The sequence below is a fragment of the Triplophysa rosa genome, linkage group LG13 (genome assembly GCF_024868665.1).
Source record: "Triplophysa rosa linkage group LG13, Trosa_1v2, whole genome shotgun sequence".
Classification (NCBI taxonomy): domain Eukaryota; kingdom Metazoa; phylum Chordata; class Actinopteri; order Cypriniformes; family Nemacheilidae; genus Triplophysa; species Triplophysa rosa.
In genome coordinates, this window is record NC_079902.1 from 20,691,283 (window position 1) to 20,714,943 (window position 23,661).

Consider the following 23,661-nt stretch of genomic DNA (forward strand, 5'->3'; position numbering starts at 1 on the left):
TAAATAAAAGTCAGCATTAACTCTAATTAAATACTTTAAGCGAGTGCACATTTTTCAACCATATCTGCAAAACACTCGGATCAAGTTTATTGCATGTTATATGCTTTTCATATATTTTACAACGTGGTTTTTTAGTTTCATGACCAACTCGTGCAGCAGTAGGTCAACGCGGGCACTATGAAATCCCACTTGTCTGTAGATCTCGCGAGAGTTGGTCTTGAACTAATTTTGGCGGAAGTAGTTCTCGAGTCTCTTTTCCGGCGGCCATAACGACAAGTCGGCAGGGTAAGCCAAGATTGCTAAAGCGTTTTACATCTATCCGTTTCCATCCTTTCGGTTTTCACGTCTGCAAAGTTTAAAACGCCCATTATCGTTATACAATATCACTATAATCCATTTAGGTGTGTTATTTTGTCTTCACAAGCCAACAAATGGACAGATTTAGTAGCATAAATTTAGCCGGTGGCTGCCTCAGGAGCGCTTCTCTGCCCCGTGTAAATATCCTTACTTCTGTTTTCACCCAAGCACATTGGTTTCGAGAAATAAAACGGAGTAGTTTTAAAACTAGTAGGTTCAATTATTGTGTTGCTTGTCGCATTGAAAGGTTTATTATGAAGACGGCTGTGCGGGAATAACATTGAACGTGGAGCGCAATACAAAACGTGTGGCGTTTGAGATCATTAGTATGACAGACGTTGTATTACTTAAATCAACACACTACATGTCATAGTTAAAAATCTAAATTTTTGTTTGAGCTGAAGTGAAGAGTTTACCATCTGACAAGTACACGAAGTTTTTGGCATTACTGCAAGGCATGACAAGATGGGCATAACTAACATGCTCGCTTTCATTTAACTCGCAGCCATTATGAAGCTCAACAAGCTAGTGACGTCCTCCCGTCGCAAGAACCGCAAGAGGCACTTCAATGCCCCATCACACATCCGCAGGAAAATCATGTCCTCCCCTCTGTCCAAAGAGCTCCGACAGAAGTACAACGTGAGATCAATGCCCATCCGTAAGGACGACGAAGTCCAGGTAAGGACATTCCCAACTCAAGTTGTACATACTCATGATTGTCATTCACATTTCTACTGAGCTGTTTAATATAACTGGTTGTCTACCTGTCATGAAGTGTTTGTACATGTGAACCTTTGACAAAAGCCTTTGGTCATATTTACCATTATGGTGAGAAAAACGTTCTTGGTTGATTCAAAATATACACTGCACAAATTAAGGGAACACTTAAATCACACTATATTAGATCTCAATGAACGAAATATCCAGGTTAAAACTCTTCACTTGAATACTTTGCGTAATGTTGTGAGAACAAAATAATGTGACGATGGTCATTGAAAGCCAAAATCACAAATGCTTTCAGGGCAGGAATTTCAGTAAAATCACTTTAAACGATTGATAATACTGGCTCATTCAACTTGTTTGAATTTCACCACAGTAACTCATAATGTTAGTCAGTAATGTGCATGGCCCCACGTGCCGTATGAACTCCCAGCAATGTCTGGGCATACTCCTGATGAGATGGCACATGGTGTCCTGGGGATCTCCTTCTAGACCTGGATCAAAGCATAAGTGAGATTCTGGACAGTCTATGGTGCTACTTGATGGCTTCGGGTACGTGAGATCCCAGAGGTTCTCAACTGGATTTAGGTGTGGGGAACGTGAGGGCCAGTCAATGGCATCAATGCCTTCATCGTCCAGAAACTGCCTTCAGACTCCGGCCACATGAGGTCGGGCATTATCATGCACCAGTAGGGCTCTGGACTGCACCAACATGAGTTCTGACAATAGTTCTGATGATTTCATCCCGATACTTCATAGCAACTGGAGCCCCTGTGGATGGTCCTCCCCAGACCACCCTTGCTGTTGCCTCTCCAGTGTACCTGTTGTCACTTTTATTTGCACCAAAAAAGTAAAAATGGTTCACAATCACTTATGCTTCCTTACCGGGTTGATTGATATTCCTGAAGGTTAACTGACTTTGTGATGACTAAGTGTTCCCTTAATTTGTTTGAGCCGTGTACATGCTTACAAAGATGTAAAAAATCTCAGAAAGAAGGAACAACTTGCAAAACTGACATTGTGTAGATAAGTATCATTGATTTTGCATGTTAACGCGTGTTGAGCAATCTTACAGCATATTTTGATCTTTAAAGTTGAACTTAACGTTTTTACATCACAGATTCATTTTGTAATTTCTCTTGCTTTTGCTTTCTCTGCCAGGTTGTCCGGGGACACTACAAAGGCCAGCAGATTGGCAAAGTTGTGCAGGTCTATAGGAAGAAGTATGTGATCTACATCGAGCGTGTACAGCGTGAGAAGGCTAATGGCACCACAGTCCATGTTGGCCTCCACCCCAGCAAGGTACGACATCTCTGATGTTTTCCTTAGTTCCAAAACTTGCGCTAATATGATTTTTGAAGAATGGCTCACTAAGGTTTTGAATAGTGGTGGAACTAGTTATTTAGAGAGCAGTGATCTGGTTGATCTTCCAACTAGTTTAATGATACGAGATTGACACTATTGATTCAATTTTTTAGGAAAAGGCACCAGAATATTTTAATTTTACTAATTACACTATTGTGAAAATGTTAATATGCGTATTATTTGCTGAGCTGAGTTTTGTACCTACCTTGATAAATGGATAGGTTTTAGCAAATACTACACGTTTTTCAATTTAAGTGACATTAGGCTGCATACTCAGGCTCCTGGTAACAATTTTTGTTCAGTGTAATTCAGGTAACTAACGTTACTAAATTTCTACTGGTAATATTGTTAAATCACGTAATCTAAATGTGCTGTTACAGTTTTTGTATTGTGATTTTGGAGAAATTGTCAGGCTGTTTGCAAATGCAAGGCTTAAAGGGCCATTATTTTATGTTCATAATCTTTGACACAACAATTTATATTAGAAACTGTGTTCCCTGGTCCTATAGAAAAGTTTGCCTGTATTCTATTGAAACATTTGCATCCTGACTGTTTGGTATTGTCAAAGCTAATATGAAGATCACCTTAGGCCTTTTTAATAGCTTGTGGTTTAACAGAAAATTACTTTTGTTTTATTTAATGTTTTATGAACGTATGACTTTTCCTATAGTGGTTCATGTACATTAGAGTATGTTGTGCCTTCTGCGTTGTATTAAATCAAAATCTTATTTTCTCTAGGTGGTGATCACCAGACTAAAGCTCGACAAGGATCGCAAGAGGATCCTTGAGCGCAAGGCCAAGTCCCGACAGGACGGCAAGGAGAAGGGCAAATACAAGGAGGAGACTATTGAGAAAATGCAGGAGTGAAATGATTCTTTTGCTAACAATAAAAGACTGTATAAAACCTGACATTTTTGTTTGTGTTTGTGTTTTGACTTTGGATTCTGGATCTAAGCTCAGTTGTGCAGCCAGTTATACATGCGTGACCCTTCCTGTAAAACCCAGCTGAAGTCGATTTTTTGTGATTTACTGTTTTCTACATAAAACGGACCTACATAATGTCAAGAACATTATGTAAAAATAACATTGATGTCTTTAATGATCAAGTCCATGTCAAAGATGTCAGATATTGATATAGTGAAATTAATGTTTGAAACTTTGATGCTTCACATTTAGTTTGAGACTTTATCCTGGATTTCACAAACAGGGTCCCATATTGCCTTGATTGGGTAACAATACAGTAGAATACAGTAAATGTAGGGTGACTATTTCCTAGAGACCATCAATCTATTTATCGGCTGTTCATTAATTACCCTGTTTTTAATTTTGCCAAACATGGGATGCTATTCTCCCCATGTGAGTTGATTATAGTGGGTAACCAAGTGTATTTGTTTTTAACCACAGGTTACCTTACAAAGGCAGAAGCAATTGTTTATCCCCTACTTTGATGTGCTCTTTGTACTGTCTGTCTTTGACTATTTCTTGCATTACCTCTAATGCAAAAGAAAGCAATGTTTTCCGTGTCTTCAAATATCCTGATTGCACATAAGTGAAAATCACAGTTTAAGCAATACCTTGCTTAAAGAAGGCTCGTTAAGGGAACTTTTCAAAGTTCAAAACTATTCCGCATGGCCGATCATTAAACTAATGTATTTATCTTTGTTTATATGTTGAGGTAAAACAGCAGCCGCTAAACAATTGATACAAAGCTGCTCTAATTGGTTTTTACTAACGCAGGGTGACATTTTAATTCATTAATGTTGGGGAAAGGTCTCATGTGACTCCACTGTAGATTAAATATGATCAAGACCTTGAAACCAGTAGGGTCTGTATTATCAAAAGAAGATTATTTAAGAAGTATAGTCTGGTTTGTTCATATCTTTTCAAGCGGAGGAAGTAGTGAGACATCAGTCATGTGCCAGCTGGGTCACGTGATAAGTCTCCACACCACACCAGTTGAGAGCGCGAGAGCAGTCAGAAGTCTGGTAGTTTTAAGGAAAATAGGTTTAATAACACAATAAATATAGATATATCATGGCGAGCACAACTTTTGTGATCGCCGTATCGGTCATGACTGTGTTTTGGGGTCTTGTTGGTGGAGTTATTCCGTGGTTTATTCCCAAAGGACCGAATCGAGGGTGAGTAAACATTAGCATTTCCTTAAAAGTTTCATGAACGGCATTGAACACGGTTGACTAATGAAAGTTTTGGGATTTTAAGTATTATAACATTTTTAGATAGTCAAGTTTTTAATGGACATTCGCCATATTTTTTTTCGTCGAGACTTTGAGGAAGTAAACAGTTTGATCAAAGTTTTGAGATGTGACTTGCATGCTAATAGAGAACAAATTTACGTTAGCCTATTATTTCACTTATTAATTACGTTCTCATATATATTTCTATCGCAATGTGATCTCGATGACAGGGTCATGTGATAGTCTGTGCTAAGTGGCCTATCGTACTAGTTATGTTACGTTTTGTAAAAAAAATCGTTTTACTTATTTTCAATTAGTTCAAGTGTAAAATAAATATTAGATGTTAACCTTATGGTTTATGTCTTTCAGAGTCATTGTGACCATGCTGGTATTAACTGCTGTGTGTTGCTACCTATTGTAAGTACACATTTAAATTGTCTCAATTATAGCTATATTGTGAAAAAAACTATTTGAATGTGGTAAAACATATCAAATGTTCTGTTCTGTAACAGCTGAAAGTCAGACATTGCCTTTGGGCAACTCCAACATTATTGATTAGAAATAAAACCAACACTGATCCCAGTTATTTTAGTTCATGTTCCCCTGAGCTTTTACACTACATTACATTTTTTACTTTTATATTTCTATGACGTGTTAGACCTTACAAATAGATTGTACTGTTGTCCCACTTTGATGTGAATTATTTAGTATTTTGAAGAAATGTGATAGTTATGTTCTCGACCCGCCACTAGGGGACAGCAAACAGCCTTTTATTTGACCACTTTATCTATTGAAGACTCTACAGCACTTGCTTGTGATTGTTTTTCACTTTTTGTTCTTGGTTGTGTTGTAGCTGGCTGATTGCCATTCTTGCACAGCTCAATCCACTGCTTGGACCATCACTGAATAATGATACCATCTGGTACCTTTACCATCACTGGCCATAAGATCCATCATTGGAATACTTTGCAAACGTCATAAACCATGTAAATGGATCATGGCTTATACCACATATACATCGTACCTACACACAACGTTTTGTTAATTCATTTTTTTTGTTGTTGACCCCGAATAGATGCTGGAAGCATGTACATTGCCAAAACAGAAAACATCTCACCAATGCCTTTTGTGAAAGATCCTTTCAGTTGAAGCTTTACATGCTGTTCTCTTAATCTAAGAATGACGATTGTTGTGTAATAAGATCTGTGTTTATATATTTATTTGATTTATTTTTAATGGAAACAATATGCAATAAAACGTTGCCTTTGTTTTGTTTGTATTATACATTGCTTTTGTGTTGTGTATAGTTTGTTAAATAACCTGATTATGTTATACAAAAGAAAGTAGTAGTTATTTTGTCCATGTATGATGTCCAATAAAATCATTAAAAAGGGAGCAAATGTATTTTTGCATCATATTTTGGCAACACTTGTACACATTTCTAAAAGCACTTTCATAGTCAAAGTTATTTGGATTCAAATGGTAAACATTAAGGCCGAATTTCACACATTTCTTAAAAACGCCAACCTTAGGCCATTTGAAAAAAATTTCAAATCATGATCTGATCATCCTATTGAGTTTGAATTCGTCATAACGTGTCTTTGGGGATTCTGAGTCGTGCAATCGTGCATTCACATTCCTCTTTATGAGGAGATCCATCAGGGGAGTCAATGCTGTGTTTTTGCTCTTTGGCTTGGCACGCAGGGCAACAGGCCGTCAAACCGCTTTCTCTGCAGGTGGTGCAAGAGAGCACCAGCTGGCAGCAGAAGACTGTGGAGCACAGCTGATATTGATCCCATGGGCAACCACAATATCTGCACTCTGGGGAATGGAGACATGCATACTACGTTTGAGAATTATGGTTTTGAATTATGTATTACTACAAGAAGCTTGCAGTACACACCGGAGATGACATCCTGGTTAAAAGCGATTGCATAACGTTCATCAAAAACAAAGAGTTTTCCATGGTAGAAACCGTCAGGGAAGTGCTCAAGGTATTTGTGAATGCCTCCCTTCAGCTGGTACACCTCCTTACATACATTCTGGGGATTTGAAGAAAACAATTTTTGAGAGTGGCATTGAGTTTTTAAGCCTTTACACGTGCAAAGATTTTCATTCAGACTTACTTTTGATCTGAGATAAGCAGACCCTCGCTCACAGCGGATGCCCCCTGTACAGTACATCAGAACCTTTTTGTCCCTAAAAAGATCTAAATTCTCATCTACGTAGTCTGGGAAGTAGCTGAATTTCCTGATGTCAGGGGCCAAACAGTGACTGAACTGACCCTGAGAACAGACACGTTATGAGATTCACAGTATTACAGTACTGACTCATTGTATTTGTTTAACTTGCAAAACTTCAAACAGAGACACTTACAATTTTGCTCTCGTAGAAGTTTCTACAGTCTAGCAGTACTGTGTCACTACACGAGGATCTGTTTTCCAAGAGGGCCTTCACTTCTTTATGAAATTGTCCCGGGTCCAAATGTGTTCCTTTAAAGTACAAAATGTGCATAAAATACTTCTCATCTAAATATATAAACAACCACGTTTGTACTATAGATGGAATGTGTAAGATTCTTACCAGCTAATCTGTACGAGATGATATCTGGATCCACACCCATAGGAACAATTTCTTTGTAGACACCAACCCTGAGATCGGAAAAGCACTCTGAACCTCCATCACTTTTCTAAGGAAAAAGGAAACGTTCACATTAGTTTAGACTTTTTTTGCACACAAACAGTAAGCGTCACGTTGAACAGTGTAGATCAGTGGTTACCTTAAAATCCTGTGCTTGCATTATTTTAAAGTTTGGATGTGACAGCGTTGCCTTGGCATAAAGTTCAGTGGCTGTTTTGGTACCGCCAACAGTTCCATTGATGCCCTCAGTAGCCACTCGAATCTGGAAGAAAGAGCTCAAGTCATTATATTAAGAATATTATTAGAATATTTGTTCGCTTTGTTAAGGATTTGAAGTAAGCTACCTTGCCTGTCAGGTGAAGTTTTGAGCAAAGCTCTTTCTGCCACTGGCAAATAAGTTTGGGATCTTTTACGTCACAGTAGCAGTAATACAGCAGAACTTCACCTGGGCCCCTAAAACAAATCAACTTCATTAAAAACCCCCATCTTCATATAAGCAAACCATTACTTTTGCATTCTTACAGCTTCATGCAATGCACCTACTTGATAAGATCATCCTCTGAGATGTTGCTTGTATCAGGGATCCAGGATGACACATCTGTTGTTTCATCTCTAACAGATTCTTGCACAGAGACATCGCTACCAGTCTGGTGAAGCATCATGTCCAGGGTCTCTACGGTAAGCTGGTAAATTTCACTGGCATGATCATTGGCAACATGCTTGTGTATTGCTGAATATTCTTCAAATGACTCCCCACAGCAGTGCCAAAGGAGCGCCGAGGTGTTTTCACAAGATGCTGTGACCTTCTTGGATGCCACAAATGTTGCAAATGTCTACACGTCAGGGGAAATACACTAATCAATGTGTATCACATCACTAAAACAAATTGTAACTGGCATAGATATTATAGTCATTGTAACCCCAGTTTCAACTAAAACCAGTAAATTCCCATACCAACCTTATCCATTAGAATTTCTATTGTTGATACTCACCCTCTTCTTGATATAGGAATACAGTTTCCTTGTTGTTGAAAAGTCTGGTTTGTGTTCCTTATGGACCTCTGGAGCAAAACACTCGACATCTAAATGAACAAGCACGCTTTCTCTGAAGCTGTCACAAGCCATTATAATCAAAATAAATGATCACATTGATTTCCGACAACTGTCTATCAGACGAAACTACACAATGTAAAAACAAGCATTCAGGCTAAAATGTATCACGTAAAGCCCTCTTTCCGCGCAATTTACCTCGACGAACGCGTGACTTATAATCAATAAGTACGCCTAATAATATAAAACTGAACACACGCGTTACTAAAGGGAATTAAACAAGTACCCATGCTCGCGGTCGCGGAAGATAAACGCGTCTTGGCTTGTATGCAGCGCTGCGCAGACCGATCAGCGAATGCCTTAAAATATCGCGAGAGCGAGTCGGAAACATGGCCCATTAAAATCTCTCTCGCGATACTTTGGTGTCATACGCCGATCAATCTGCGCAGCGCCAAGTGAAGTCGAATACAAATGAGACGCAGGAGCACTCGTTTCCGGTGACGCAACAGTTACGCCGGAAGTGTTCTCCTTAAATCAACCGCTTTTATTTTTCTAGTGTGGCTAGTTGCTGTTGCCATTCAAAGCTTTGTGCTTTACTGAAAGCTATTCCGTGGATCGAAACAATTCAATTAAAGTGTATATATATTGAGAGTTTTCTTGACTAATTTAAGAGTTTGTGTTGCGCATTCCAGAAATGTCTAGGCGAAGGCACAGCGATGATAATAATGATGGTGAGTGTGTTAGCGTGTTAGCATGCACGCTGTCAGAGATGTGTTTATGCCATTTGGTTATTTTTGTGCACGATTTTTATACGATAGCTCAATGTACGATGTCGTCTTGTTTTGTTTATTTTTTGCACTGCAAAATATATAACTGTGTAATATTGCAGCATCATGTATGTATGTTCACTACAAACTCTGCTTCTGCATTTAAATCTACATAATGCATTTATGTTTACCAGTTTGATGCCAGTTGAACTGTTTATGTTGTATCTAGGCTGAAAACTTTAAATATCACATTACATTCCCTGTCTGCGCACTACTTTACTACGTAGTTCACTTATAATTCTTATTCTTGACTTTTCACTACAGAAGGTTCCCAGCCTCACAAACGGAGGAGAACATCAGAACCGATTGAGATTGAGGACCGTCTGGAGTCTCTGATATGCCGTGTGGGAGAAAAGGTATGATCTCATGCCCCTCCATCTTTTATAAAATATTTGGAACTAATTTCAGATGTAACTGAGCATTTTTATGTGTCTGTTTCCAGAGTACATCCTCCTTAGAGAGTAATCTGGAAGGTCTTGCTGGTGTCCTGGAAGCTGATCTCCCAAATTATAAAAGCAAAATCTTGCGCATCTTATGTTCTGTGTAAGCAAACAATATTCCCTGCTGCTTTCATGGGTAGGCATTAAGGACCAGTAGCATATCTGACACATTTTGTTTTTGTACAACAGTGCAAGGCTTTTGCCTGAGAAGTTGTCGGTGTACACCACGCTGGTGGGTCTTCTTAACGCTCGCAACTACAACTTTGGAGGCGAGTTTGTGGAGGCCATGATTCGACAGCTTAAAGAGACACTAAAGTCAAACCTGTACACTGAGGCTGTTTACCTGGTATGTGTTATTTTGCATTTAGTGCGTGTATGTACATTATTTCCACTTATTTTAAATGTTCATCTTTTATATGTCTTCAGGTGCGTTTCCTAAGCGACCTGGTAAACTGTCACGTCATTGCAGCTCCCTCAATGGTTGCTATGTTCGAGAACTTTGTCAGTGTTACACAGGAAGAGGACATTCCACAGGTATGCTTGCCCCCTTGGCCCACCCACTTTTTTATAGATAATGTGAAGCTAAAGAATGTGTCTGTACAGGTGCGGTCTGACTGGTATGTATACGCTGTGCTGTCCAACCTTCCTTGGGTTGGCAAGGAGCTGTACGAGAAAAAGGACGTAGAAATGGATCGCTTGCTCAACCAAATCGAGGGATACCTGAAGTAGGTTCCGATTCAAGTAGACGTAGTTTGACAAATCAAATGAAGCTGGTAGTTTAGAAGAATAATGATATACATTTTATTACAGGCGGCGACAAAAGATTCATGTTCCCATGCTGCAGGTGTGGACTGCAGAAAAGCCCCACCCTCAGGAAGAGGTGAGAATCACACCCAGGAACTATAATCAAGATCGTCTACTATTTAACTTAGATTTGATTCATTCTTATTTTTTTCTTCTCTAGTATCTAGACTGTATCTGGGCTCAGGTGCAGAAGCTAAAGAAGGACCGCTGGCAGGAGCGTCACATCCTGCGGCCATATATCGCATTTGACAGCGTGCTGTGTGAAGCCCTGCAGCACAACCTGCCCCCCTTCACCCCTCCGGCCCACTCGGATGATGCCGTTTACCCCATGCCCCGCGTCGTCTTTCGCATGTTCGATTACACGGATGCCCCAGAGGTACGGGGCTAGCTCTTGATATTTGAGGGCTGGTGTAATGTAACGTTACAAGGATGCTGTGACGTGTGTTTGCATGTGTAACAAAATATTTAGATGAAAACAATGTAGAACACGGTGGTTTTGTTACTGATAGTTGTGTCTGTGTGATTTAGGGGCCGGTTATGCCAGGCAGTCATTCGGTCGAGCGCTTTGTCATTGAGGAGAATCTGCACTGTATTATCAACTCTCACTGGAGAGAGAGGAAGACCTGGTCAGTCCTCTGCACATGCTGAAAACATCGTTGTTTTGATGCCTCTGGTTTTGTCGCCTCTATTTTCAACAAGTTCTTGTTCTCTTTAAAGTGCTGCCCAGTTGCTCAGTTACCCTGGCAAAAACAAGATACCTCTTAACTACCACATTGTGGAGGTAAGTAACGATGCATTGCTGAGGTAGAAACTGCCTTGTAGTGCACGAATACGTTTACTAAAGTTATTTGCTGGTGTAATGTTGTATATTTGTGTAGGTGATATTTGGCGAGTTATTCCAGCTGCCTGCTCCGCCTCACATCGACGTCATGTACACCGCATTACTCATCGAGCTCTGTAAACTGCAGCCGGGCTCTTTACCGCAAGTCGTATCCTTTACACCGAGAGAAAGCGACAAATGCATTTGTGTGCGATTCTGTTTTACGGTGCTTTTGTGAAATAATGGTGGCCATATATGTTTTAGTAGTAGTATAAGACTGATATTAACTACAGGTTAAGGAAAATAAGACATTGCGTTTAGAAGGTTTTTTTGGTTATTTTATTAGGGAGATTCATGAAGTGCCGTCCTTCTGCTAAATGTAATAAAAGGAGGTCCTATAGTGATGTATGCAAATGCTTTGTCTTCGTATTATCGATTTTAGTGGAATATTCCCTCATGCAATGAGTGTCTCCTGCTCTTGTAGTTTTTCTTAAATCTGTGTTTTTTCAGCTCGCTCAAGCCACAGAAATGATGTATATGAGACTAGACACAATGAACACTGTTTGTATAGACCGGTGAGTGATCGGTCAGTTTACACATAAAATGTACACATTTGTATGTTACATTAAAAATGAACATTCTCGGCTAAAGTTGTCTTTAAAATCCCTGAGAGTATTTAAAGTTTTATGACCCATTTGAATGTTTCTTATGTAGTGAATTTTTCTGCGTTTCAGACTCATCAACTGGTTCTCGCATCATTTAAGTAACTTCCAGTTCAGATGGAGCTGGGATGACTGGTAAGACAGTCATTTATGATGATCTTGAGTGTTGCGGACACGTAAACTCTGTTAGGATATCTGTTGCATTAAAGTATTGAACTGTTTTCAGGGCGGACTGCTTGACTCAGGACCTTGAAAAGCCCAAACCCAAGTTTGTTAAAGAGGTTTTGGAGAAGTGTATGAGGTACATATCATGCACATTGCATTTAAAATCTGTTTATCTGTTAGGTTTTCAGGAAAGCTGCCGATATGCTTTTTGTGCTAATGTGTTATTCCTCAATTATAAATCTGCAGGTTGTCTTACCATCAGCGGATAGTGGACATTGTTCCTTCTGGTTTCTCCGCTCTGATCCCCGCCGAGCCCTTGTGTCATTATAAATATGGAGATGAGACCAGCGGTATGTTCTAACACCTGTACACATCTAAGTGCATTTGAAGATATGACTTGCAAGCGTTCAAACTCAAGCTTCACTCTAGGAATTGACATCAGACATCAACACATAAAATTATCCAAAAGAAAAAGGGTTAAAGGAACGGTTCACCTCAACATAAGAAATTGACATTTCAATTCTCAACATTTATTTATCGTCATGTCATTCGAAATCTGTATTTGACTACCTGTAAGCTATCCCTTGAGGCTGTGATATTATTGGTGTAAACGGACTAATGTTGATATTAAATATAAAGTGTTAATATCATTTCTTTTATAATGTCTTTGACAGGTTCATTGCCAGGATTTGCAGAGTCAACAACAGTGGGTAACGCTATCAAAAACCGAGCGTCAAATGAGGAGATTCTTACCATATTAAAAGATGTGCCCAATCCCAACCAGGAAGATGATGATGGTGAGTCAGCCTGGAGATAGTTATTTTCAAACCACAGTCTTGTAACATAGTGTTGGATCAATATCCACAATTGAATACATTTTTTAGATTAATACCAGCTTTCGGTACCTTGTATCAATGCCATAGACAGCAAATAAATCAATACATAAATATACTATGGCATTCAAGCGAATATTTTTAACAGAGATATTGTAACAGATCCTAAGGTATGACAGCCATATCTAAGTGCAGTTCTTCTCTCTGTCCAGATGAGGGCGAGAGTTTCAACCCTCTGAAGATTGAGGTTTTCCTGCAGACATTGCTTCATTTGGCCGCCAAGTCCTTCAGTCATTCCTTCAGTGCTCTGGCCAAGTGAGTATCACCAGCCAAAGCCCACACAGACCTGCCAGCAGCCTCCTCTCAGCCCATAAACGGTCTCTGCTACTAAAAGTGATTCTTGTGTTTAGATCGCACATCACTGAAGAAAACATTAAAGTCTAGTTCGTACTTGTTTATGGCACAGGTGCTTTGGCGTTTTTTAAAATGGTGAGCAGTGATAAATGTAACTCTGTTCTTTGTCTCTTTCTCAGGTTCCATGAGGTCCTGAAGAACCTTACGGAGAGCGATGAGGGGAAACTGCACATCCTCAGGGTCCTGTATGACTTCTGGAAAAACCATCCTCAGGTGATCTCATTCATGCTCATCGTACAACACTAATACTGTTGTTTTTAAGTATTCTAGTGGGTATGTTTTGGCTCATGTAAAGGGATAGTTCACCCAAAAATGAAAATTCTGTCATCATTTAATCACACTCCAGTTCCAAACCTGTATAAATGTCTTTGTTCTGTTGAAAACAAAAGAAGATATTTTGAAAAATGTTTGTAACCAAACAGTGCTGGGGCACTATTGACTCCCATAGTATTTTTTTCCCTACTGTGATGGTCAATACTGCCCCAGAACTATTTGATTACAAACATTCTAAATATCTTTGTGTTCAGCAAAACAACAACTTGAGATTGAGTAAATGACAGAATTTTCATTTTGAAAATGTTTTTTTAATTTTTTAAGTCCTTTTATTATTTCTGTTGGTAGAATATTGAATTTAGATTTTTTAAAATCATGCTTTTTCTAACATGTTGCTTTAAACTTTCTCTTTGTGCTAAGATGACCGCTGTGCTGGTGGACAAGTTGATTCGGACTCAGATCGTGGACTGTGCGACCGTGGCCAATTGGATCTTCTCTACTGATATGGCTCAGGATTTCACCAGGTAAACGCACTCGCACACTATTGACTGCACTGGTGAGATGACATCAGCTGTATTGAGTCTTGTTTGTCGGGGCTGTGCAGGTTTTACGTGTGGGAGATTCTTCATTCAACCATCCGGAAGATGAACAAGCATGTGCAGAAGATCCAGAAAGAGTTAGACGAGGCGAAAGAGAAGCTGGAAAAGCAACAAAACAAAAAGGTAAAAGAGGAACTGATCTTGTGTGCTCTGTTCACGCAGAATCAGGGATGTGATTTTTTTTCGTATAAATACGGATTTCCGTATTTTTTGACCTCGCTGGGATCACCCGCGTAAATTGCATACATTCGATTTATTTTAATTCGTGGCGGGATTGGATTCATACAGCTGGCCAACAGGATCCTTTCTACGCTCTCTACGTCATGCACACGCTTGTTATAAATGCTGAGCGACCGCTTCATTCAGAAGAACATCATTTTGGGAGTTATCTTTATTTCCAGAGAGTCCAAACAGACTAATAGAAGCCAAACGGCTGTTTTGGTACTCAAAAATGTGTGTGGTGTCATTTTTATGGAAGTCTCTTGAGGCCACAATATTCTTTACTTTTTGTCCAATTATTGTTAATTACAATAAAATTTAAAGTAGGCCTAGTATGAACTACTCAAGGGCCATTTGTAAATGCCATCTTATTGTCATATATCATATTTGACATTAGCAAGATATTTGCACAAACCATCAACCTATTTTATTAAATATTGTTTAGGTGACTGTTAAACTAATAAACATTTGATTCGCTTAATAGGACTAGGTGTTATAATCCAACTATTTCAGCACAGTTGAAGTACCCAATAGGACATTTCCCACGCCTTATTGACAGGGGGAAGCAGTCAAGAATAGATGGAATTGGAAAATTATAATAGTTTGTTTTTGTGTTGCTAAGTAAAAAATATATATTTTTGCCAAACAGTTTCCTGTTTCTAATCACGTAACATTTAATTAGTAACATTAAAGACTATTTTGGGGGGGATTGGGGTTGGGCGAGGGTGCGTGCGGTCTTCCTTTTTTGTCCTTGGCTGATCACATGCCTGAGAAGGAATCGTTCACCCAAAAATGTACATTCTGTCATTTACTCACCGTCGAGTTGTTTCAAATCTATAAAAAATGTTTTTGCTCTGATGAACACAGAGAATGATATTTGGAAGAATGCTTGTAACCAAACAGTTGATGGTCACCATTGACTACCATAGTAGGAAAAATTACAATGGTAGTCAAAAGTGCCCCAAAACTGTTTGCTTTCCTACATTCTTCAAAATATCTTCTTTTGTGTTCAACAGAACAAAGAATTTTCCCTACTATGGTAGTCAATGGTGGCTTCATTTAGGATTAGTAAATGAAGACAGAATTTCCATTTTTGGGTAAACGGTCCCTTTAAGCATTCCCATTCATCTCAGTAGCATGTGCTCAGCTGGTTTAAAATGTTTTCTAATTTCTATTAGAGTGAATGTTGTCTCTTCAAAAGCTTTGCTGGGTGACTGATATAAAGATTAATATGAAGTCTTTTTCTCTTCCCAGCAGCGGGACAGTGGCGATGAAGAGGACATGGAGAAGAACAGTGAGGATGAGGAAGGTCAGTTAGAGGAGCAGATCGAGAAGCTCCAGGAGAAAGTGGAGTCGGCCCAGAGTGAACAGAAGAACCTCTTCCTTGTTATTTTCCAGGTGCGTGCGCTTCATTTCACATCTAGCTGACATAAATGCTTGTTAGTATTTTTGTGTCATCACTTCTTGTTCAACTAGTTCCTGTTTGTCAGAAGACAATAAACATGCTTTTCAAACGTCTCCGTTCCATTATAATATTTGAGCACACGCACAAAGTGCCTGGAGCTCATAGCACAAAAGAGCCGTTTTTATCTCTCCGTCTCTCTCCATCAGCGCTTTATTATGTTACTGACGGAACACCTGGTTCGCTGCGAGACCAGCAGCATCGACATCAACACCCCCTGGTACAAGAACTGCATCGAGAGGCTACAGCAGATCTTCCTCATGGTATCTCTCATCCGCATGCCTGTTTGTGTGCGTTGTGGTCCCATATAAGCTTTTTGTTCATGTCTTTCATTGTTTTTCGCAGCATCACGTGATCATCCAGCAGTACGTGGGCACCTTGGAGAACCTGCTTTTCACGGCTGAGCTTGACCATCACATCCTGGCTGTGTACCAGCAGTTTTGCGCTCTGCAACTCTGAGCTCCCACAATGCATCACTGTGGTTCATGTACTCTTTCAAGGTTAGCAGCGTCCACCAGGAATTTTGGAGATGGCCTTTTTCCTCTAATAGTTGTATATTGAATGATATCACACCTTTTTAGGGCATGTAATATGTATGTGTAGTGTCTTTTTTTCTTTTTTAAATCATTGTCATTGGCCATTTCTTGTGGAAAGTATCAGTCTTTTAAAACGCCCGATGTTTAGAAAACAGTACGGAAGAGCTTTATTTTACTTCAGCACCCTTGATATAAAACTCCTCTGTAGAAGTTTTATGCATTTTGTCATTTTGAAGGAGAAGTGATTAAATCAGATTGTGTTACAATGATAATGAGTCTGTAATTTGGATGGTGTGCCTCTGTAGAGAACATTAAGCTCTTATGCCACTGTAATACCAAGTTTTGGATGATGAAATGTCTTCCTCTTTTAAAAAAACAACCAACCAAAACATTGTTTGTCTCTTGTTTTAAAACACCTCCATCATGTTATGCAGGTCATGTGGACCGTAAAATATACTTCGTATATTTTATGGTATAATAATTACAAACTAGGAAAATTTTACAAAAGCCAAGTTTACTGAGTGAGATTTGGCTCTCGGCTCTAATGTGAACAGAAAGGTCAGAAGTGTGATCATACATTCTGGCTTAGTGTGATTCTCAGCTGATTTCATTTCTAATGGCCAGTGTTTGAGCATTTGCAAGAAAATACAACCCCTACGCAGCTGATGTTTGTAACCCATTTTTCTATTTCTAAAGCAGCATGGTAGTATTTTATTGCATTTCAATACAGTGGGGTTCATAGACCCCGAATCCATTTGAGAGCTTTCTAAAGAAGCTAGTAAATTTGTCTTTTTTAGCAAATGGCACCACCAAAAATAATATAAAATTGTATAAATTTTTCATTCATGCTATGACTTCATTTTAAATTTAAAATACTAAAACTTAGTTTAAATTTGATGCACTTTTGAACCCCATTCTCTATCATTAGTTTCATAAAATCAACTGTACTATAAATAAAATGTAAGAAACGGGTACCAAAACTACAACCACTTCATTTCTAAAAAAAAAAGCAATGAAATACTAAATTTAAATGCCATAAAACTAATGAAAGAACTTTGTACCATTTGGTGTGAAATGGTAAACTACACATCATAATGTACCTCTTAACTGTAATGTCAGAAACTTGTTTTAAATGTGTGCAATTGACAATAGTCAAAATTCACCTTTAAGTAACAATGTTATTAATCTCATGGCATCATGGTAGTAATGCTTTTGAGGTTAAACCACAAAGCATGAATAAACTTAATTGCATTAAAGGCACATATTTTCAATGCCAAAAAAAAGAGGTAAAGTTCTAGTTAATCATTTATGTAAACAATGTAATGCTTGGTTTTGCTTCCTGGTGAATCTCTAAGCGCCTGTGCTATTTGCCCAGGTGTCGTCTCCTCTTGTCTGGTCCGTCACATTCTGTGGTGAGGCCGCGGCTTCTGCTCTCAGTCTCCGGTAATCCGTGTGGAAAAAGAGCACAAAGCAGCAGGTGCCCACAGCACACAGGCCTGCCATCACCAGTACTGGCACTACGAATGTGTTTCAGTAGAAAGCACAAGATGGGGATGGAATAGAGAGAGAGAGAGCGAGACAATGAATGCCTGGAGCTCAGCCCGGCTCTATCATTAACTCATCGAGGCACGTCTTATAACAGACATCCAGGAAAAGCAGGAAGGTTGGATTCATTTGGAGGTGTTATTTGACACGTTCCCTACCCACACAAGATTCATTTACCATACAGATGATGCAAAATATGTTAAAAAATGATAAATGGAGCAAATTTACCTATGCTGGAATACGGGCATTCTATGTAGTATGTGTAGTGCTCTTTTAGAAATATAAAACTAAGCATGAACAATAATTCGAAGATTAATTTAGTCATGTGACCTCAATAGTTCATTCGAGAAGGTTTGATGCAACACTCACCTGTCCAGCTCAGATCGGCCTCTCCTCCAGTAACACATACAGATGCTGTAGAATCTGCCAATGGTTTGGTCAGAGCTTGAAGAAGCACCATATAGATGACGGACTGAATCTGTCTAAATAAACATTGACAATACGTCTATTAACAAAGTTGTGCAACATATGCAATAAGAAAAATGAATATCTTTAAGTCTTTAAAGTTACCCAGATATGAAGATCAATCCAGAGGATGTTGCTTCACCCACAGGGTACGAACACTCGACTCCCAGCTCCATGGCGACGGGATACACGGAGAACCCGAACAGGCCGAACCACGCACACGCAGCACCGATGGCGACCTTCATGTCCTTGAGCTGGGAAACCTGAGGGACAAAAACAACTCCATGACTTCTGGAGCAGATCTCAAATAGAGAGAAATAAAATCACGTTCATTCACTCACCACAGCGAAAGCGGAGCAGCCCAGCGACGTCAAGCACATGTTGATTTTAGTGACTTCTGTAAACTGTTTTGTCTTGTCCACATACAGGCCCAGAATGCCAGCACCCGCAATGCCAAATACAATAGAACAAGCACCACATAGTCCTGCGAAGTCCTGTCATATTAAAAATAAATATGGAAATAAAGCATCCATTCATCGAGGGATAGTTCACCTAAAAATGAAAATCCTTTCATGATTAACTCACCCTGATGTAATTGTAAATCTGAATGACTTTTTTTCTTCTACAGAACACAAATGAAGACATTTTGATAACCAAACCCCCATTGAGTTCACAAATCCACTTAGACATTTCTCAAAATATCTTCTTTTGTGTTCCAAAGAAAAAAAGAGTCATGTACTGGTTTTGAATAACATGGGGGTGAATAAATCGTGACAGAATTTATATTTTTAAGTGAACTATATACAATAGAACTGAGACTTTTTAAAAGTAAAAACTTCCAGACAAGGCTTGTCAAAATTTGTCATTCACGTTTGGCATTCAAAAAAAGACGGGATTCATTTGAAAGAAAACGTAGGTTTGTGTCTGAAATAATTCTGTGCCCTTGTGTTGGGTTCTTACATTCGAGTAGCCCTTTACACAAAGTATCTGCTCCAGCAGCGTAGAAAAACACGTGAATATTCCTATTCCTGACCCGAAACACACCAGCAGGATCATGTATGCTTTGTTTTTCAGTAGCTGTAGATGAATGAGTGACAGACGGCAGTGAAACAGAGAAAGAATGAAACCAAAGCCTAACAGACAGCAGTAAAAAAACAATGACAGACAACAATAACCCAAAGTGCTTTAAGTGTTTCAAAAGTTTCTCAAATATATATCTGGCACCAGTTTTATGCCCTGTAGAAAAGGTTCAGTGCTGGAGGTCACCACGCTGGCAGAGGGGGGTGTCGGGGGGACGCGTTCACGAATTCCCACTGTTGCTAGGAAACAGGCTATGGTGGCAGGTATAGCATATATAATAAGCTACACACAGAGAGAGAGAGACGACACAACAGTTAGATGTAGCTCGTGCCAGAACTGAAATTCTTTCGAGAACAACTGTCTTACCAGCATAAGAAGATTATTGGTGTAATGAATTATCATGGGAGAGAAGATATTCGCAAAAAGCAGCCCAAGAGGATTTGCTGGAAAACAAAGGAGAGGAATATTTGTGTGATCTGTGCACACTACAATAAAATATGAGCTGTTTGTAAATATGTTACCCATTGAGGCGATCATGTTTGCCGTGGCCCTCTGATCATCTGGAAACCACAGTGCTGCCAGTTTGGTGGGGGAGAAGATAATGAGAGTCTGGGCGAGCGCACATAGCGTCTGGCCCCCCATCACCATAGGGAACACGGCCCATTGCGGGATCCCACTCAGGATACCAACAACACGCAGGATACTGCCCAACATGTTAAGCCAAGAGCCCAGGATAAGCTGTTTGAGAAGAGGGAGAGAGCACATACATTTTTGGCTTCTTGGTTTTGACTGGTTGTCCTCTCTGACTTCTTGATCAAAAGTGGGGAAATGGCATTTGTAGTGTAATGTAAGTCATACTCTTAAGGGATATGTCAACCAAAAAGTAAAATTCCCTCATCATGTCATTCAAAACCTGTAACACAAAAAATATTTTGAGAAATGTCTCAGTGGTTAACTAGTTTTGTTTTCATACGATGTTAGTCAATGAGGGTCTGTGACGTTTGGTTACCGACATTCTTCAAAAAAAATCCTAGAAAATCCTACAGGTTTGGAATGACATGAGATGAGAAAATGATGTAAGAAGTTTAATTTGTGAGAGAACTATCCCTTTAATATAAAAACGTATTACACTTTCATTTCTAGAAGAGATGGTAAACAGCATTTAGAGTTTAGGTCAGCTTCAGTGTCTCATTGTAGACATTGATCCATCTCTGTGTACCGAGAAGCGCAGGCCGAGTGTGTCTAACATCCATGTTGTGATGAAGCTGAAGAAAATGGCCACCACCATATAGACGAGAGACAGCCAGTTGACCAGATCCAAGGAGACCCTCAGGTATTGTGCTGACTGGTCGGCCACAGGTGCGAAGGTCAGCCAGAGCTGTGGACACATCAGACAAATCAATATCAGTCTTCAAAAAAAGAAAAAGTGCATGACAGCGAAGCAGATTGTTCATGTGACAAGAAGGTCAAAGTCTCAGTTCCTTAAATTTAGCTGTTGAACTAAACCACATGTCAGATGAGTCCCTCACATGAGCTAAAAACAAATTCAGTCATCATGTATTCACTCGCATGTCATTCAAAATCTGCATATGACTCTTTCTTCTGTGGAACACAAAAGAAGATATTTTGAGAAATGTCTCAGTGGTTTTGAGTCCATACAATGGAAATCAATGGGGGCCAATGTTATTTGGTCACGAACGTTCTTAAAAATATCTTTTGTGTTCTGCAGAAGAAAGAAAGTCATACAGGTTTGAAACGACATGAAGAAAACGATGAATGTTTGGGTAAACTATCACTTCAAGAATGGATGTCATAATTTCACTCAATGAAAGTCAAACTATCTGACTTGTGTGATTTGCCAAATAAGTGCCATTTCAAAGTGTCAAAATGTGTTGTCCAAAGCACACTGGTTGAGCCATTGGCATTGTTTGTTAGTGGTGATATGGATGCTAAAACAAAGAGGCCAATGTTTTCATAGCACCACAAAGCCAGTGTTCACAATTTTATGCAATCCAACCGTACTTTGATTACTTATAGTTACAAGAACAAGAATAGAGGAACATTTTGGCTTTAAAGATGACAATGAATAACAGAGTAAATCTGATTGTTCATTCATAGTGCTGTATAAACGCATTTATTTGTTTGAACGTTGATGTGCAGGAGTGTGGCAGAAGACAGTCAGCTGATCCTGGAACACAATACAATCATTTCATGCCGCATGAGTTACTGGCACATGGAATAGCATTAATTCAATTGCATAGATCCCGTCTGTGCAAAAATCCTTTGTGTAACATCAGATGGTTTTGTGGGCAAAAGCTAAAATCCTGCACAAAGTACTAAAGTACGGTCAATACCGACTGTACTTTAGAAAAATTATTTTTAAAGAGTAGAAAAACTTTATTCAAATCACATCTGTATGTTGAGGCCGTTATCAGACTTCCTCAAGATTGTAATCTTTAAATAAGATCCAAATTGCTGCCTTAAATTACACCATCTGCTGAGCTTTACCAAAGTGTGCCAAGACACGATGTACAAATCTCGAATTTCAGATGAACAGCTTTGGACGTCTTGGCTGTGTAACACTCATACAATGGTGTCTGTGGAAGTGACATGTCCCTTGGGAGTCACCGGGTGTAATTAAGATTGACATGCCCCTTTATGGCACACGCCTTCTACAGAGATAATAGCCTCAGGGGGATGTATCCATGGCCTACTACAGCTGGGCTATTAAGACGACCCCGGTATAACCCGGGGGGCGGATGGTCCTAGTGGACCAAAAATCATCATAGCAAGTGTGACCATTTCCTGTGTAATTTCAATTTAACATATGATAAATGGGGCAAGAAGAAAGACTACAGTAGAAATATAATTGATCAAAAAATATATAAATATAATATATTTATAAATATATCACTAATATCTCTTTTTAGGGTAATTAAACTGTAAATTTAAAAGAAAATATAAATATACTTGAAATACCAAAATGGTTAAATTAATGCAAACTCGGTTGTTGACTCGTACAGCATTTTACCTGTTTATATTTTGAATTTGTCAAAGGCTTTAAAGTGACTTATAGTGCTCGTACGTTATATTTTTATGTATATTTATTTTCTCTTCATTTGTGTGTTCTGGGAATCAATTTTTTATTTTCCATTACCACATTTCTCTTATTCTAAACTTATATAGCTGTGGATTTCTGTTTGAAATGTGTTAAGGTTATAAGTTAGTTTAGTTACACCTTTTTTTAAAAAAAAACCTTTTTTATAAAATTTCCAAAACACCCGTCAAGTCCCGCCTTAATATCACGCCATTGGCTGAGACACGCCTCCTTGTTTTTGATTGGCTAAAAGAGTGCTTTCATCCCTACTGGAAGGACAAACAGTTCCTAGTTGTCGTGAGATGGTTTCTATTACAAATACATCATGAACCATTAGATGTTTACTATTAAAATGATTACAAAATTTCTTTACATAGTGTGTTTGGACCTTCTGAAACAATGAAAGAATTAAAAACAATTCCCATTATAAACATAAAATCCATTAGAATTTCTGTCTGTGGTGGTTTTTATTGTTTTTTGGTGTGTGACATTTCATTCACGTTCTCAACGTTTTGGATAAATAAAACTTAAAAAAAAAAATTGAGTGATAACATACCACAGCATTGGAGCAATTTAGTAGGCAGAGTACAAATAAGATGAACCATCTCCTTTTATAAACTTTTAAATCAGCAGCAATGATTCCACCGTTCAGGTGAGACCGAACACCTTCAGTCCTGCTCCCGATGAGAGCTTCGGTCTCCGACGATCCATCATCCATGATGCCAAAACCCAAACACAACCAGACGAGCGGCACAAGATCGCATTATAAACGAGTTTTAAAATCCTTATGAAATCTTAGGATAGTTTTGAAATTTGTATCCATTGGTTGTTGAAAAACAATCCCGCCAAGCCACTTCCACACAAATAACTTTCCCTTTTCTAGTGTCAAAAGTTTCCGAAGAAGTGAGCGTTTATAAATTCAACAGCTGGTTTGCTTATAAGAAACATGGTTTTGGTTTTAGTTCCGCGTTTGCCGGTGAAGTTTTTATGCTGGCTGGGTCAAAAACATTCATCCATTCCAGGATCAAATAGCCACGCCCCTAAACCCGTGACTGAAGTGTCATAGCGCCAGTCGTCAAACTCGACCTCTGTGG

At 39.0% G+C, this 23,661-nt stretch overlaps 5 protein-coding genes across 9 annotated transcripts; 3 read left to right on the forward strand and 2 right to left on the reverse strand.

The window, feature by feature from the left end:
* The first annotated feature begins 198 nt into the window (after positions 1-198).
* Positions 199-3,351, forward strand: rpl26 (ribosomal protein L26). The gene is made up of 4 exons (XM_057349093.1): positions 199-285; positions 863-1,035; positions 2,239-2,379; positions 3,181-3,351. Exons 2-4 carry the CDS (start codon positions 868-870, stop codon positions 3,307-3,309), a joined length of 438 nt encoding a protein of 145 aa, XP_057205076.1. The 5' UTR covers positions 199-285; positions 863-867; the 3' UTR covers positions 3,310-3,351.
* Positions 3,352-4,263: 912 nt separating this feature from the next.
* Positions 4,264-6,037, forward strand: atp6v0e1 (ATPase H+ transporting V0 subunit e1). 2 transcript variants are annotated; one of them, XM_057349096.1, is made up of 4 exons: positions 4,264-4,580; positions 5,007-5,054; positions 5,491-5,623; positions 5,713-6,037. In XM_057349096.1, exons 1-3 carry the CDS (start codon positions 4,477-4,479, stop codon positions 5,582-5,584), a joined length of 246 nt encoding a protein of 81 aa, XP_057205079.1. In that variant the 5' UTR covers positions 4,264-4,476; the 3' UTR covers positions 5,585-5,623; positions 5,713-6,037. The 2 variants fall into 2 exon arrangements, with proteins under 2 accessions (XP_057205079.1, XP_057205077.1); XM_057349094.1 differs by having other exon boundaries at positions 5,491-6,037.
* A 120-nt stretch (positions 6,038-6,157) lies between these two features.
* LOC130563514 (thiosulfate sulfurtransferase/rhodanese-like domain-containing protein 2) lies at positions 6,158-8,675 on the reverse strand. The gene is made up of 9 exons (XM_057349091.1): positions 8,270-8,675; positions 7,821-8,110; positions 7,622-7,730; positions 7,417-7,539; positions 7,221-7,326; positions 7,014-7,129; positions 6,764-6,922; positions 6,541-6,679; positions 6,158-6,458 (listed from the first exon to the last, which is right to left on the reverse strand). The coding sequence occupies exons 1-9, from the start codon at positions 8,399-8,401 to the stop codon at positions 6,226-6,228; spliced, it is 1,407 nt and encodes a 468-aa protein (XP_057205074.1). The 5' UTR covers positions 8,402-8,675; the 3' UTR covers positions 6,158-6,225.
* A 170-nt stretch (positions 8,676-8,845) lies between these two features.
* Positions 8,846-17,868, forward strand: LOC130563512 (nuclear cap-binding protein subunit 1). Of its 3 annotated transcripts, XM_057349087.1 has the most exons (24): positions 8,847-9,057; positions 9,418-9,509; positions 9,596-9,696; positions 9,783-9,939; positions 10,020-10,127; positions 10,197-10,318; positions 10,404-10,473; positions 10,558-10,773; positions 10,926-11,023; positions 11,115-11,178; positions 11,276-11,386; positions 11,728-11,792; positions 11,952-12,014; positions 12,106-12,180; positions 12,291-12,394; positions 12,719-12,841; positions 13,090-13,192; positions 13,411-13,504; positions 13,985-14,088; positions 14,169-14,286; positions 15,637-15,780; positions 15,994-16,107; positions 16,190-16,344; positions 17,756-17,868. In XM_057349087.1, the coding sequence occupies exons 1-23, from the start codon at positions 9,021-9,023 to the stop codon at positions 16,301-16,303; spliced, it is 2,397 nt and encodes a 798-aa protein (XP_057205070.1). In that variant the 5' UTR covers positions 8,847-9,020; the 3' UTR covers positions 16,304-16,344; positions 17,756-17,868. The 3 variants fall into 3 exon arrangements, with proteins under 3 accessions (XP_057205071.1, XP_057205070.1, XP_057205069.1); XM_057349088.1 differs by lacking the exon at positions 17,756-17,868 and having other exon boundaries at positions 8,846-9,057; positions 15,640-15,780; positions 16,190-16,763; XM_057349086.1 differs by lacking the exon at positions 17,756-17,868 and having other exon boundaries at positions 16,190-16,761.
* Positions 16,887-23,597, reverse strand: slc49a3 (solute carrier family 49 member 3). 2 transcript variants are annotated; one of them, XM_057349089.1, is made up of 10 exons: positions 23,124-23,597; positions 20,690-20,848; positions 19,992-20,208; positions 19,837-19,913; positions 19,615-19,752; positions 19,351-19,467; positions 18,732-18,884; positions 18,496-18,653; positions 18,295-18,407; positions 16,887-17,897 (listed from the first exon to the last, which is right to left on the reverse strand). In XM_057349089.1, exons 1-10 carry the CDS (start codon positions 23,283-23,285, stop codon positions 17,731-17,733), a joined length of 1,461 nt encoding a protein of 486 aa, XP_057205072.1. In that variant the 5' UTR covers positions 23,286-23,597; the 3' UTR covers positions 16,887-17,730. The 2 variants fall into 2 exon arrangements, with proteins under 2 accessions (XP_057205072.1, XP_057205073.1); XM_057349090.1 differs by lacking the exon at positions 23,124-23,597 and having other exon boundaries at positions 20,600-20,715.
* Between the last annotated feature and the right edge of the window lie 64 nt (positions 23,598-23,661).